At 38.9% G+C, this 15,706-nt stretch overlaps 1 protein-coding gene and 1 long non-coding RNA gene across 7 annotated transcripts in view; one reads left to right on the forward strand and one right to left on the reverse strand.

The window, feature by feature from the left end:
• Window positions 1-15,706, forward strand: part of kiaa0586 (KIAA0586 ortholog) — a 103,269-nt gene that overhangs the window by 25,233 nt on the left and 62,330 nt on the right. For all 4 annotated transcript variants that reach the window (XM_057344382.1, XM_057344381.1, XM_057344383.1 and 1 more), the window contains exons 11-13: window positions 11,311-11,506; window positions 12,729-12,839; window positions 14,449-14,672. In XM_057344382.1, the coding sequence (XP_057200365.1) occupies window positions 11,311-11,506; window positions 12,729-12,839; window positions 14,449-14,672 (531 nt within the window). The remainder of the gene's footprint in view (window positions 1-11,310; window positions 11,507-12,728; window positions 12,840-14,448; window positions 14,673-15,706) is intronic.
• Window positions 3,342-14,517, reverse strand: LOC130560539 (uncharacterized). 3 transcript variants are annotated; one of them, XR_008963708.1, is made up of 3 exons: window positions 14,420-14,517; window positions 4,369-4,575; window positions 3,342-3,873 (listed from the first exon to the last, which is right to left on the reverse strand). It is a non-coding gene; the product is annotated as an uncharacterized LOC130560539 (long non-coding RNA). The 3 variants fall into 3 exon arrangements; XR_008963706.1 differs by lacking the exon at window positions 14,420-14,517 and adding an exon at window positions 6,107-7,007; XR_008963707.1 differs by lacking the exon at window positions 14,420-14,517 and adding an exon at window positions 5,932-7,007.

A 15,706-nucleotide genomic window follows, 5' to 3' on the forward strand; every position in this document is an offset into this window, starting at 1 on the left:
TCTGCTGGCCTTTCCATCAGTAAGGCAGGCCGTGGGGGAGGAGCTCTTACCGTGTCGTTCCGATGCGACGAGCGGCGAAGACACGAGCAGAAAATAGCCCCATCTCCCCCGTTTCAGCTGCCCTCATCCTCATTTTCTCTGCCCCAACCAAACCCCCTTGAACGTCTGATGCAACCAGCCAATGGCAGCTGGCCCTGTTGCTAGGTAATTGCTCTGCCGCCCCCTCGCCTAATACGTGGCGATCGCATCCCCCTTGCCGAGACGAGAGCTCTTTCGGCAGAAGACGCGGGTGTGGTGGGGGTTTGTTTACAATGAGCGAGAAAGGCCGAGACGATAAAGAGAAACACAAAGGGCAGCAGGCAGACAGAGGAAGAGAATTATAGGGGAGAGCCAATAACTTCTTGCTCAAGGTGAGGCGTCACATTGAGGAAGTGAGTCACCGTGAGCAAATATGGCTGGTTGGAAATGAGTTCGGCTTCATAGCGGAAGGTTGATGTAACAAAACAACCCATATCTTTCGTTTACAGAACAGGTTCAGTCGCAGTCGCTCATCTCTATTTTTAATTGATCAACATTTTGAATTTGGTGGCTTCTCACCTCCCACGGGGGTCCCACTATCCCTCATGGGATAGATTGATGTCCATCTCATGCATACTTTGAAACCTCAATTGGTGCAATAGACCACCACCAGTGTTGGGTAAGTTACTCTGAAAAAGTAATTAATTACTAGTTACTAATTACACATTCGATAATGTAATTAGATTACTGTACAAGTTACTCTCTTCAAAAAGTATTTAATTACTTATTACTAATTTATTTCTATATCCTAAATCAACCTTGATGAGTTAAGTGATTCAAGGATAGGCATGAAACGGCTCTTTTAATTCATTCAAATAAATAATATAAAACCACATAAAGTAGTATTATTAATTACAAATGTGAGAATTATACATTAAAGCACGGATTTTAAAGTTAGACTTTGAATTTTGATGTAAATTCCTCTTCTGCACACACATATATTACACAAAGTATTTAGTTTAATTACATCAGAAGTAACTAATTAAATTACAGAAAAAATAAGAGAAATCCCTTACTTACTTTTTCAAGGGGAAAGTAATTAAATTACAGTAACTAATTACTTAGTAACTAGTTACACCCAACACTGACCACCACCTACTGTTTTTGCATACTAAGGTTTTAAATGTACTTTTCATTATGCAAACTGATACTGAAGTAGGCAATAGGGCTACAACAGGGCAGTTTGGATCAGCAGACCCCCACACACACATGTATGCTAACATAAATATGCGTGAACCATGCAAACCTTTACATTAATAAAAAAATGCATAAGCTTTGTATTAAGCCGGATGAATATTAACGAGGAAGCGTGTTTCAGATGGATATGGTTTAATAACAAGCGTGTGTGTGCTGGTGATCGCTGAGGAGGATGCTGGGAAGGTCGGCAGGGTACAGGACAGCGAGCGGAATACTAATGCAACCGCTATACCGTTGTTCCGCTCCAGCCCTCACGTTTTTCCACCTGCTAGGAGTCATTCACATGCAGCCGAATGCGCTGGAGAGGAGGACACTGCGGGCTGCAGAAACGCTAGAATGAAATTCTTGTCTCGTTCGGGTGCACAGAGAGCAGAATTGCTGAATTTGTTATCGCGTGCACAGGTGTTATGTGAAATGAGGAGAAAAGGATTGTGCATTGTGAAGCAGAACATTAACGTGTGTCTTTCTTTAGTTTCTTTTTAGGGTGTGTTTAAGCAATTCTGGTTGAGAGATGGTGCTATGGCGTGAATATATTCACAGCTATAAGGCGTTTTAAGGCGTGAAGTGGAGCCGAGTTCCTATAGACATAGATGTGCACACGTAACTCCCAATATTTCGACTGATGCTTGTGTAGGTGGTCTTGGGAAACATCTTTGGATCTCATACCAATCACATTTTAGTTTACAAGTTTACATTTACAGTTAATCTGACGTTTAAGCTTACAAGCAGGGTTGAGTGATTCCACACCTGATTTTATGGATACATTTTGGGTTTTTACAGATATGTTGTTCCAGGGTCAACAAACTATACCTAGGAACATCCTTAACTTGGCAAAATTTAGCGATTCTTAAGCTGTTCCTCCATTTATGAAATATGATTACAGTCTGGTCTTTAGACTGTATTCACAATAATATTATTGTCTTATTGCTTTGAGAAATTTTGTTACTAGGACAAAAAAATGTAATAACGTTTTTTACAAAGCAAATAAGTCCTTGTGCCTGAAGATATTCTACTGTACACAAAAAAATGCTGGCTTATTTCACCCCATAGGTTAGGTAAAATATGAACAAGCCCAACCATTGGTTTATTTGTTGTATACATGTTATGTACATTTTTTAATCAATTTTATTTCTTTTTTATTGCTATTTTAAGTCGATAAGTGTCTTGGCGATTCATCTAAAAAATGCTGTGTTGGGTTAAAAATGGACAAACTCCGCAGATAAATTACCCCCCCCAAAAAAGTTTATATTTGAGCCATGGATCCAAGGGGGCACAGTTTTTGTGGCATTTCATGAAATATAGAAATTTATCAAACATTTTGTGTAATCAAAAAATAAGGCCACCCAACTAAATAATTGTTTTTCCAGCATTGTGTAATTGAATATGTTTTTTGTTTAATTACATTTCTAAGTTTAAGGTTATACACAAAAGGATGCACCCTACACAAGGGGTGCCTTACAAAAAGAAGTTTAAGAACCACTGACTTAAAATTAACTTAGAAAATGTCCAAATTTGACCAAATTAAGACAATTCAGCATTTTTTTGTGTGTACCTTTGACATATCGGAGTGCATCTATGCAACAAAACCAGTTATCTGCTTTGGGTGTTGCACAGTGATTTGTAACCAGATTTTTTTATGTTATTAGCACGGATCTGCGCGACTTGCTTTTATATTGACCAAACAGCGTTCTGTTTTATTGTCACGCATATGTTTGAACTGATGAATGGATGACCTCTGTTGCAAAGCAACAGCACATTTACTGTGTAAATATGAGATTTGTATGTTGATAACTGCCTGCATTCAATATGTGTGTGTGTGTGTGTGTGTGTCCTCCCTGCTGTAAGCAGGCTTTCTCCATTGAGACTTTCACCACATTAGTGGACTCCAGTTTAAATGTCACCCACTACTGATAGACAGCTCCTGCCTGCACCAACGTAAAGCCAATAAACTGACCTTGATCCTGCCAAAATGTCACGCTATCCACCCTGTCGTGACATTACGGGTAGGGGACTATATTTGCGCATGAGGAGTCTTGCTATTAAATATCCAACACAATGGAGTGTTCAACTTTTTCTGTTTTATTTTATGGCTTTGAATGGCACTCGTGTTACTTTTCACAAGGTCTGTTTTCATTGTAGTACACACATGGATGTGTGTATGCAGGTGAAAGTTAGCATTGTGCATGAGACATTAGCTGTGTTTTAAAACCTAGAGAGCTTGCAGTCTGTTTGAATGCTACTTCCAAACTCTGCAGATGTATTTGTTGTCAGTCGAATTTCTGAAAGCAAATAGAAAACTTGAGATTGCCTCATGCAGAAAGGAAACATGCAACGATGCCTTAGATGTTCACCAAAACAATCTTATGTGCCGTGATGTGGGTTATTGGAACAGAACTAAAATGTGTGTTCTCAGGGAACATAAGATTGGAGCTGTGTGCGCACAGTGTGACAAAATCCTTGAGGGATTGTAAGAGGAGCAATTCAGAGGAGAGTTTCATCATCCTGCATAGTCTTCTCTTCCAGGCCCATCTCCGTTCTGTCCTGTAAAATTGATTTTAAATTACATTTCCGGGTTTCTCCCTCGATTCCCTTCATTATCTGTGAAGCAGAGGAAATAAATATCAGTTTGAAATATCCAATTCGGTTCTTTTCTATGGACATTTGCAATGAAGTGGACGCAGTGTTTATTGATCTAATTTCTCTTTATAGAAGTCGGGAATCCTGAGTTTAACAACAAATTGACTCAGAACTCAACAGTTGGGTTAAAATAACACAGAAAATGTTTATATTTGACCCAACACTGGGTTAAAAAAACCCAGCATACATTAATTTGTAACCCAACGGATGGGTTTGTCCAATGTTGACCCAATGCTGGGTTGAAATAACCCAATATTTTTAAGAGTGTAGTCATATATTTATATGAATATGCTTCTGATGCAGGTGAAAATACAGCGTCTGTATCCAGAGGACATTCACACAGACTACACAATCCAAAAACATAATCTCCCAAAAACCGATATGATGAAGAGCATTAATGGAAGCAGGGCACCCTGTACAAATCATGATAAATGAGCACCCAAGAACCGCGCTCACCCATGCTGTGCCGCCGGAGTTCTCGCCACAGCCCTGGGCATCAGGTGGCCGGATTTAAATAGCGAGGTCCGAGGCCACATCTGTTGTGGCTGGTACGGTGGAAAGAGCATCCGTGCTCGGGTCGGTGTGTTCGGCATTTAGATGAGCGGGGTTTACCCAGCATCTGTGCAGCCGCGGGTCGCCATGATGGATGATGGGTCCCTTTGGCTAATGCACGGCACAGAAAAACAGTCTGTTGTTAGGGCATGAGACGCAAGCCACCCTGTTGCTTAAATGCTTGCAGTGATGTTTGTAGGAGGCAGTGGCTGTAGGTAGAAAATCTGTCATTGATTTGTTTTTCTGTGCGGTTGCTAGTTTACTAGTTATCACTGTCATATCAGCTACTTGCATCCACATTGTTTTTTAGGAAATATCGTGGTTAAAAAGCAGGGTTGATATTAGGGACGTAACAGGTGTATATTGTGGCACAATATAGCGACATGCAAAAGAGAAAACACACACACCAAAAAAAGCTAAAAGATGTATTTTAGCAATAATTATATTTTTTCAATATTTCATAGATATTGCTATAATATTGTTAACATGAATTATTTTGGTCATAATAATTGTATAGGGATAATGTTATATTGTACTGCCGCACATGAGCTGCGCCAACATATATCATCTTAATTCCTTTCTTAATTTTATTTTTCAATGACAGACCTATTAATTTACACTCAGAAGGTTTAATTAAACCATATACTGCCATAGAAAAAAATAAGAGACACATTTTTATTTAATCAGCATTTCTAGATGTATTGTGGTCATTCCAGTCCAGAATTTCAACAAAATCAAACCTCAGGAGTGACTTAAAGTTATCCAACAGCAATGTGAAAGACTGACCGCATTACAGGACACATGAAAACTGTGATAAAAATCCTGGTCATCCTGGTCATGTACAAATATTACAGTTGTATTGCTTTGAAGTGTTTTCTTTGCAGTATTTGAGGTCTAAAAAATACACAGAATCTTTTCTGTTATTTTCACCTGGTTCTCCAGTTTTCATTTTCTGCGAATAAATGCAAATAGAAACAATATTTTTATTTAAAATTTGGGAGAAATTTGTTAGTAAAAATGATATTTTTACTAAATTTAAAAAATTTACAAAAATGATATTTTTACCTAAACGCATACCTATAAATAGTAAATCCAAAGAAAAACTGAAAATAATATTGAAAGGGTCTCCCATTTTTTTTTGCGGCTATATGTTCTATAACAACTTGTTTTGTGAAAAAGTCATTGAAATTTGTAATGTTTTGGAAATAAGTTTAAATTTAAATCTATTGATATCGCTTTTGCTTCGGTTATAAATGTTCTGTTGGTTGTATTTTGTTTAAAGGTTTGTGTTGTGTTAAAACACTGAAACAGTAAGTTCTTCTGGACCAGCTTTGTTTACATCTTCCGAAGTATATATAGACCTATACTGAATGTTTTAATAATTCATTCAAATTTAATAAGTCATACAAATATTTTTTCATATGAACGATTTACATACTGGGCTTAGTATACATACTGCGTGCTTACTGCAAAGATAGTGTGAGGACTGTGAACACAGCAGTAAGTTTTCCTCATCTCCTGACACGACCGTTGTCTATTCATTCAGTTTTAAACAGAAGACATCCCACTTTCATGAAATAACCTGTCTGTCATCAAAACAGCACGCTGTCATATTTATAAATATCGTCAGCAGTCAGAGAACCTGCCGGTTCTTTTGTTCCTCAGGTTTCCCTCGCTGCGTGGAGCGCAGCACCCCACGATGAATATGCCACCTGCCCCGACATTTCACTCTTCTTTCTATGAAATCTGAATCAATGAAATGAAATCTCTTCACAGGAGGGTTGAAACTCATGTGCCACCATTAGCGAAGCCCGCGGTCGCCGTTTCCCGTAGACCGAAGCAGCCGTGAGGTTAGAAGACGTCACCCTTCCTCCATCCTCATTTCACCTCTTCAGAAAGAGGTTCTTCCCTCTCGTTTCTCCTCCAGATCTGTTGTGACTGACAAATGAAGGCAGACACCAAGCGTTCTGATTGGACGAATGGGGAAAACATCTTGTTTCTTTGTTCTATTTTTGGGGCTTTGCCGCTTTTGGATAATGAATTGTTCTCTCTGTAGCGTTTGTTAAAAGCGATTCTCCAAGCGTGTGGTTTGTCCTTGAGGTTTGGCGTCTTGTCGAGTTAAACCTTAGGTGATGTCTATCTCTGCGATAAACCAGAAAAAATGTGCCGAGCATTGATAAAACGCTTCTTTTCTCTGGAAGGTGACGGAAAGTCGTAATTCGATTTGAGAAATATTTGGGCGTAACTATTGTGTCGTACAATCTGACAGGTGTCACATATTGATTATGCTTTCTTATTGGCACACAAATAACCCTCCATATGAATATTTCAGCAGGAAAATCCATACCCCGTCTGGCAGTGCATCATTTAAGAACGATTTCTATCACCACCGAACGTCGACACACAAACGGGGAAACTCATTAACCGCCGTGTTTTCTGGGAGAAGATGTCTCAGACATTAGCATCGTGTGACCTCCATCGGGCATCCCCCCCCCATCGTATCTACACCCTAATCAATTTGAGCGAGATCAAAAAGCCTGGCATCTCCCTCTTCAAATGGGTTGGCTTCTTTTTGTGGCATCTTAAAGCTGATTGAGGGAAGCGTGCTGCGTGGAAACGTCACGCGGTGCCCCGACGCTCTCGCCTTCATGTTTATTTATTACGAAGCCCCAAAAGGCAAAAAAGCACCTGTTTCCTTCCCTGGCTTCCTGTCAGCAAATGAAACCTGGGGACAGAGAGGCGTCTCTGATGAGACGGATGTCTAATGCATCTGCCTGTTGTGCTGTCTGTTGCCAAGCGATGGATCAAACACAACGCTGTCTCGGGTTAACGCAGCCGTCTTCAGCATCAGACGCTTCACCTTGAGAAGATTTAGTTGTTTTGTCTGTATCGTATCCTTCACCTATCGGCTCTTTATAAGAGAGGAGGTGACTGTCGGTCATTTAAGATGAGCTAGTTTTATTGCTCACATAAAATGCTAATTTGATGTGATTTGGCCATTTTCTGTCTCTTGTCTGCCTGCACATTTTTTCTTGCAGGTTGCTTTTTTCCTGTTTAATAGTCCTACTTGTAGTTCCTTTAAAGGACAGTTCACCCAAAAATAAAAATTCTGTCTTTATTTACTCACCCTCAAGTTGTTCCAAATCTAATGAACACAGAGAAAGATATTTGGAAGAATGATAGCAACCGACAATTCTGAGGCACCAAAGTCAATGGCGCCTCAGAAATTGTAGTAGGCTAACATTCTTCCAAATATCTTTCTTTGTGCTCAACCTAACAAAGACATTTATGCAGGTTTGGAACAACTAGAGGGTTGAGAATTTTCATTTTTGGGCGAACTGTTCATTTAAGACAGCATTCAGATGAACCATATTTTAGCACCAAGGACATTTTGTTGATTTATTAGTTCACTATTTTCTTAAAATACTTTTTTTGTCTTGTTGACGTATGTCAGTAAGTCTCTGTGCTATTCTGGTCACAAGTTATGACTCGAATCCCCTGTTCGAATCTATCTGATCGGGTTTTTTGCCAAGATCATCAACGACCTATTCAAAATTATCATTCATTTTCACTTTGAAATAAATGCTGTTTCACGTTTCCGTTTCATAGCGACAAATAAATGGAATTTTACCTGTAAGGCAAATCAATAACATCTTGTGTTTCTTCCGCAGGTCAAGATTACACTTTTCTTCTAAATACTGCTTAGTCTCTGCGGTTGCCTGAGGTTTTTCTGCTTTTTGTGCTCAGATGGAATGAATGTCTGTCTGTAGTGAAGTAAACCAACAGATTTCTGTGTGTGTGTGCGCGTGTGCGTATGTGTGTGTGTGTGTGTGTGTGCGCGTGTGCGTGCGTGGGCTTTTTACACAGGACCTCATGATGTGCAGATAGTGAGCTACCTCAGCCTACTGTCTGTTGTTCATTTACATTTTTTATTAAAAAAAAGAAGACAAAAGCACGCACAACAGCCTCAAGTGGGTGCTCGACCAAAAAAACAAATAAAGAATTGTATATAGTCGACACACCAAAGCTCCAAAAATATAAAAAATGTATTAATCAAAAGACTTTTAAAAGTTTCATATCAATTTTTTTATATTTTTGGAGCTTTGGTGCAATTCTTTACATTTTTTATTCACATTTATTTACAGCTTTTCATTTTGTTGCTGAGTTTGTTGCAATGCATTCTGGGATTGCTGTATATACATGCAGTGCTGCCTTAGAATTTGAACCAAAATACCTATGATGCTTTGAAATTCTTTTCCTCTTTTCCCCTATCTCTCTCTGTTTGTCCTGCTGTATCACATTTCATTTTCCTCCTTGTTCCACTTTCGTTCTTGTCCTTTCTCGTTTTGTCATCTTCGCTTCGTTTCAATCGTCTCTCTCCAGCTCTTCCCTTTGTCGTTCCACCAGCTTCTCTCTCTCTAAATAAAGCCGTCAAGCTCAACGCTTTACTTTCTTCCAGTATCCATTCTCACATAACAGCTCTTTGTCTTTGTGGCTTAAAGGGCAACATGTATCTTTAAAGAACCCTTTCCTAGTAGGTGAGAGCAAACCAGTGGGAAAAAGCAATCAGTGTAACAAGAAACCCATATTAACCCTCCGGATGACATTTAGCACTGCGTCTGTCCCTGCAGACGGGAGAAAGTTCGTAGTGAATTTCGTTAAACCTGTCAAGAATTTGTCCAAGCCTCATTTCATCTCAAAGTCAACAGAAAGAAATAAGAATCTAAGATAATTTCATGAAAAAAGTGTCAGGCTGCAGCCTTCTTAATAAGTCCTATGAATGTGTTTTATGTGGTTGTGTTTTTTGTTATTGTGGGCTAGAAAATAACCAAGACGCAGATTTAGAAATCATGTTGAAATAACCTGTTTTGCTCTCTCTGTCAAGGAAAGACAATGCGATCTGCCCGAAAACCGTCTCTTTTATTGTTCAAATGTGCAGCATAATTTTGGCAAACCGAAACCGTCAGCAGATGATTAATCGCCGCAACGTTAGACAAGCGTTTCAGTGTTGGAGAAATTGCCACAGTAACGTTAGATGGGTTGGCAACCAAATGCTGTGAAACCAGACTGCTAAAACCTGACAAACCCCTGAGCTGGGGACCTCCGGGCCCCTCTGGCTTTCTGCTTACCTGCCAGTATAAATACATATTTCAGATTCAGTCTGGCCTGTTTCAGGTTTTCTCCCTGGTGCCGCTCACGTGACATGTGGTGTAAACGCTGAGCTGTTAGGACGGATGGGGACGGTGGGGTAGTCGCGCAGAGGGTGATGAGTTCACATCCTCCGGCACTGTTTCAGGGCGCTTGCTCACTCATTCCTCTGATGAAAGAGGCGAGCATCACTGCTTAGTCCTTCAGCTAAACTCTATTATAGTCTGTGTGTGTGAGGAACACTAATCCTTTAACTGGATTATTAGTACACTGAATTGTAATGATATAATGTCAATGTATCTGTCAGTTGAGTTAACTGGACAGCGTTTGGTATTGTGAGATTAGCGTTATTGATGTTGGTGATGGAAAACACATTTCAATCACCAATGTGCAAAAATATTGATGTTTAAGATTCTTACCTCGGGTTGACATTTACTTGATAGGCTACATGCATGAAACGCAAGCTAAACGAATTTTAGGACACCTTAAACCCGAACAAGTTGGGTAAACTCAAAAAGTTTTCAAAACTCAAGTTTTGAGTTTGTTGTACTCATGCATGTTAATACCTCTTAATTTTGAACATTTAGTAAGGTAGCTCCTTTTTTATTTACAGTTAGATAAAAGGTCTTAAGATAACCTAAACATTTCAGCTACATCAACAATTATCAAACAGCCTTCACAGAAAGTGATGCAACACACACGAGAGCTATGGCACCTCCCACAACCTAAGCATAAGCACCACTCTTCTGAACAATGGTAACCCCGAAACTCAAAAATACAACAAACTCTTCTAAATATCAAAGATACGTTAACATTTATCATTAACTGTAGCTTTATCCTTTCTAAAAACGCATAAAATAACACCTAATTTCAAAATTTACTCTCCTAATACAGTCGCACTCAAAGCATGATGGGAACTGAAAATCATTCTCAACAAATCGTGTTGAATTAACTTGTTTAAATTAAGTTACAATAACGCAAAAGTGGGAATTAGTTACAGAAACTCAAAATATTTAAGTTAGTACCATTTTTTTAATATAAAATTAAGTTTACACTTCTTTATCTATTTAATTACTGTGAACATTCGAGTTTACAGTGTGTAATGCATTTGTAAAACAACTTTTTGCCTGTTTTTTGAATGATTTACACAAATGAATTGTTCTTGCGGCAAGCATGTACTCATTTACATATGAGCAAGAAACTCTGCAGCCATGGAAAAAATTAAGAGACTATTCAAAATTTTCATTTAATCAGCATTTCTAGATGTATTGTGGTCATTTCAGTCCAGTGTCTGTTGAATTTAAAAAATAAAAATAAAACTCAGGAATTACATAAAGTCATCCAACAGCAATGTGAAAGACTGATGACAAGACACATGAGAACTGTGATAAAAGAGGTTATCACAGCAAAAATATTTGTAACTTGTCCTAACTAAACACTAACTATTACTGTTATATTGCTATAAAGGGAATATGAACTTGTTTTCTTTGCAGTATTTGAGGTCTGGAAAAGTTTTTATTTAGTGCAAATACTGTAAATGCAAATAGAAATAATATTTTTATTTGAAAATTGGGAGAAATATTGTTAATAGTTCACAGAATTAAACAAAAATGATTATCGTGGCTGTATATGTGACTTCATGTATGAAGCATCTCACTAAAAATAAATTTAAGTCTCATCTCTCTGATGCTTTTGCAGAAGCACACAGATGTCACCTAAAGCATCACGTTCTGGAAACCAAGGACCATCAGAACCAGCCGTGAAGCAACAGAGCAAACTGGAGGACCACAGAGAACAGGCACACATGGCATCTTCCAGCTCAGCCGTGCGGCGGGCCGGCGAGATACTGCGAGATCTGGGCCGACTAAAAAATGAGATGAGTCGTCTAATTCAGGTGAGAGCCTCGGAAATCAATGCTAACTTTCACACTCTGGCTTTGAGTATAGTTACTAGAATAGATCTCATGCAGTAGTGTTATCTGTCTTGAGCAAGCCTATTAAAAGTTAAGCGGCTAGCTTCTTCTTATTTGTCATTACTCTGAAATGGGAGGATGACGGCTAAAACGGACATCGTAAGTTTGAATTCTGAGGCATATTTCAAGACAAAATACCCACATGTGTCCTTTGAATAACTTATTCATTAACACCTTAAGTTTATTTTTGGCTTGGAACCTAAATGCAAATGGTTTGTATATAAATAACTTTATTTTTTTCATAACGCAGTGTATATGCACTGCAAACTGTATATGCAGTGAATTCACTTGTTTACTACTAAAATGTATTTTTATCTTATTTGGTTATTTTCTCTTTTTTATAAACCGCACGCAAAGCAAAAGATTATTCCTAACCACAAGTCTGGCATCAATACAACAACAGCTACAAAAACAAGATTTTAAACAGTTAAAGTAAAATGAAATGGACAATTAAGACATTTTAGCCACCGTATGTACCAGCAGGTTTCTGCTCTCTTAAAGTGGCCCAATGACCGCCCAAGTGTTGAGCTCCGGATCGACTTAATCTAATTGGAGGGGGGCCGCTGATGAAATCAAGCCGAGCCACCGAAGCGAGACATTTGTGTCTCATTGACCAGACACCAATTTTTCCAATTGTTTCGTTCCTCTGCCTCCCACACTAATAAATTACAGCACTTCTTCATTCTCACCAAATGTGCCACTGCCTGTTTCCATCCATTACTGTCACACTCGCTCTCCCAGTATGGCATTGAGTTTCCAGTCACGTCTCTGCGGCTGAAAAATTCCATCAGCCCGGAATAATGTAACATACAGCAAATGACACATTAGCATATAATTGAGGATGCAGGATCTGAATGCTCTTTGGCCGCTGTCAGAAACTCTCTCTCGCTCTCGCTCAGTCACTGGTCCTGCAGTCTGGCCTGTTTTAATAGAATGTCATTCACACTGCGTAGTGAACTAACACGTCATGCGCCTGCGGCTGATTTCCAAAGTGTGCCATTTTGTAAAACAATAAGAAATGTTATATTACTAGTTACATTTAATTGCATGCAAAAGCACGTCGATGCATCTAATGTTTTACATAAAAGTTTAAGTTCGTGTTCAAGGCAACTAAGATTCTGCATGTTGGTCCTTGTCCTTTCAGACTGCTGATGCGCTTCCTGCGCAGCACGCCAAGTCGACCCAGAACAGCAGGAGCAGCCATCTCACACCCTCCACCCCGGTCCCGCCTCCTTCCACAACCCCCATCTCCATGGTAGGTTTCCATGGCAACCCCATCCTCTGCAGTGCCTGGTTTACGAGGTTGCTTCTCTGAGCGTTTTCTATTCACAACAACAGATAGGCACACCGGTACCTTTTGTGTCGTGTAATTTAAGGCACGCTGCTATTCAAAGACCGTTCAGATAAATCAGCGTTGTTATCGGTAGTTTGCACCTGGGGTTAGAAAAGAAATGTGCAATGACTCTAAAAACACTTCTGTAAGCCGCTGCAGCAAATTACAGCATTCTTTGTGTTGAGATTTGTTTCTTTTCGTCCGAGTCAATAATCGCAGCCTCTTGTTGTTGCCATTTATTTTGTCATTTGTATCTCTTCGTTGTTATGTTACATATTATATGAATTGACACTCTTTGTACCAAACTTAAATTAAACAGTTATCTTGCAAACGTACTGCAAATGCATCCCCTCTGCCCCAATATCGATCAGGATGTGAATGCCGAATTCATTGTGTGCTGTAAGAGGATCTTTGTAAGTTCATGATTAACAGTATTTTAGCATCTCTGATGTAGCTTAACGTTCGACAGGAGTACAGGGTTCAGGTTAAAATCTCTCGTCGAGCTCGCCAGGGCAGCATCTGCTGGTCTGTGTAATGGATTTATGGAGCTCTCCGACAGATTTGTATTCAGGAGAGGATGTGGAAAGAGACAGCCAAGGACCCTCGGCTGCCCACTTTCATGCTTGCCGAGAAGGAACGTGATATGTGTACTACAGGGAACGATGCTGCGCTTCGGGCCAAGATTTACACAGCAGCACTCACCTATATTTGATCAAATCCTACAAGAAAACTGTATTTACTATAGGATGCTGTAGTCATTTTTTACTTTATCATAGTAAATATTAAAGTATACTACGGTATTTACTAAACTGCATCAGTTCACAGTAGTTAATTCTACAGAATATTTGGTAACACTTTATAATAAGGTGCTATTTGTTAACAATTAGCTAATGCATTAGCTAACATGAACTAACAATAAACAACACTTCTACAGCATTTATTAATGTTAGTTTATGCCAATTTTAGCATTTACTAATACATTATTAAAATCAAACGTTGTCACTGTTAACATTATTTAATGCACCACAAATGAACATGAATAACTGTATTGACATGACCTAACATTAACGGATTAATGCTGAAAAACTAACTTGTTTATTGTTAGCTAATGCATTTACTACTGTTAACAAATAGCACCTTATTGTAAAGTGTTACCGAATATTTTAGTATACTTCAATTTATACTACAGTATGCTACAATGTACCGCCGTTACTATGGTAAATGCTAAAGTATACTGCAGTATTTTTTTCATTTGGGAGGATTTGAATTTTTTTCCATTTTCATTGGCACATTTCAGATCATTTTAATATGAAACAAATACAGTTAATTTAATTGTTTACGATATAGCAGTAATGAAGTTATGCCTTTAGTGAATCAATTTACATTTAACATCAAAATTAAATGCATTTCGTTTTACTTTAATGAGTTTTCTTATTTTTTCTCCGAAGCTGCTCTTTTAAAAAGATTTTGAAGGAAATAAGCACGCGCCCGGAAATACATACGATTATTTAAATGATCTCCTTTCCTGCAGCCCTCAGAGCCCATTGATGTAATTCCCACCAGAGCCGTTCCTTTAAACAGACTGAGCATTCTGAAGAGCATCCAGCCGCCCACATCCATGTTTGAGGATGCAGGACAGGTCCTGAGGCGGGTCAGGCAGCGCAAGAAGGTTCTGGAAGAAAATCTGCAAGCCATTTTGAGAGCCAAAGATGGAGAGGTGCTTCATGCCCAGTTAGAGGCACTGTCAAAAAACAGGTATGAGTGTTAAGGCCCTTTTAAAAGTACCATTGAATTACAATATCAGTATAAAAGTGGTGTTTTGACATTGCTGTCATGGTAATTTGAAGGTGTGAGTGCCATTTAAATTGGAGATGTGATTATTACACTACCTGTCATAAATCTGGACATCCATTCATTATTAATAGCATTTTCATAATACAGTAATAATAAAGTTACAGTGAAAATTCTTCCATCATTTATTCACCCATGATATTACAAACCTGTATGACTTTCTTTCTTCTGCAGAACACAAAAGTACATATTTTGAAGAATGTTGGTAACCAAACATTATTGGCCCCCATTGACTATTGTATGAACACAAACCCACTGAGACATTTCTCAAAATATCTTCTTTTGTGTTCCACAGAAGAAAGAGTCATATACAGATTTTGAATGACATGAGAGTGAATAAATGATGACTGAGTTTTTATTTTTGGGTGAACTATCCCTTTAAGATCAAAACTGGGTTTTGATATTTTAGTGTGCAAACATTTGACTGTTAACCATCTTAATCACTTCAAGACATTTCTAAAACAGTAAATGGTCTACTTGAGCTATTTTCTCTTTCTCTCTCAGTAAATAATTTATTGCATTAATATTGTCATTTGTTTGCTAGTCGTGAGGTTTAGATCTCTTGCAATTTTACCAATGCTTCTGAGAGCTCTGCTGGTTAACTCCAGCGTTTTTCTAGTGTTTTCATGCTTTTGAAAGTTTGAGGCAGTGAACCAGAATGCGAGTTTGATTGACAGCTGGCCTCAGAGCACACTCCAGGCAGGAAAGGTCTAAGGCAAAGGAAAGCGTCACATTGATAGGCAGCTGTCAGCAGAGGCCTCTACTCCGATGCCGCAGAAGAGGCGCTCGACCTCAAGATATTCAACCCGCAGCATCACCTCTGAGAGCGGAGCTGGCTTCCACCCGAGGTTAACAGCTCTGGCATCGCATTAAACTCAGAACAGAATCTTACAGGTCTTTTTCTTACACAAAGGCAAGAATGATTGTCAGCCACGTGG

The sequence above is a fragment of the Triplophysa rosa genome, linkage group LG10 (assembly GCF_024868665.1).
Source record: "Triplophysa rosa linkage group LG10, Trosa_1v2, whole genome shotgun sequence".
Taxonomy (NCBI): Eukaryota; Metazoa; Chordata; class Actinopteri; order Cypriniformes; family Nemacheilidae; genus Triplophysa; species Triplophysa rosa.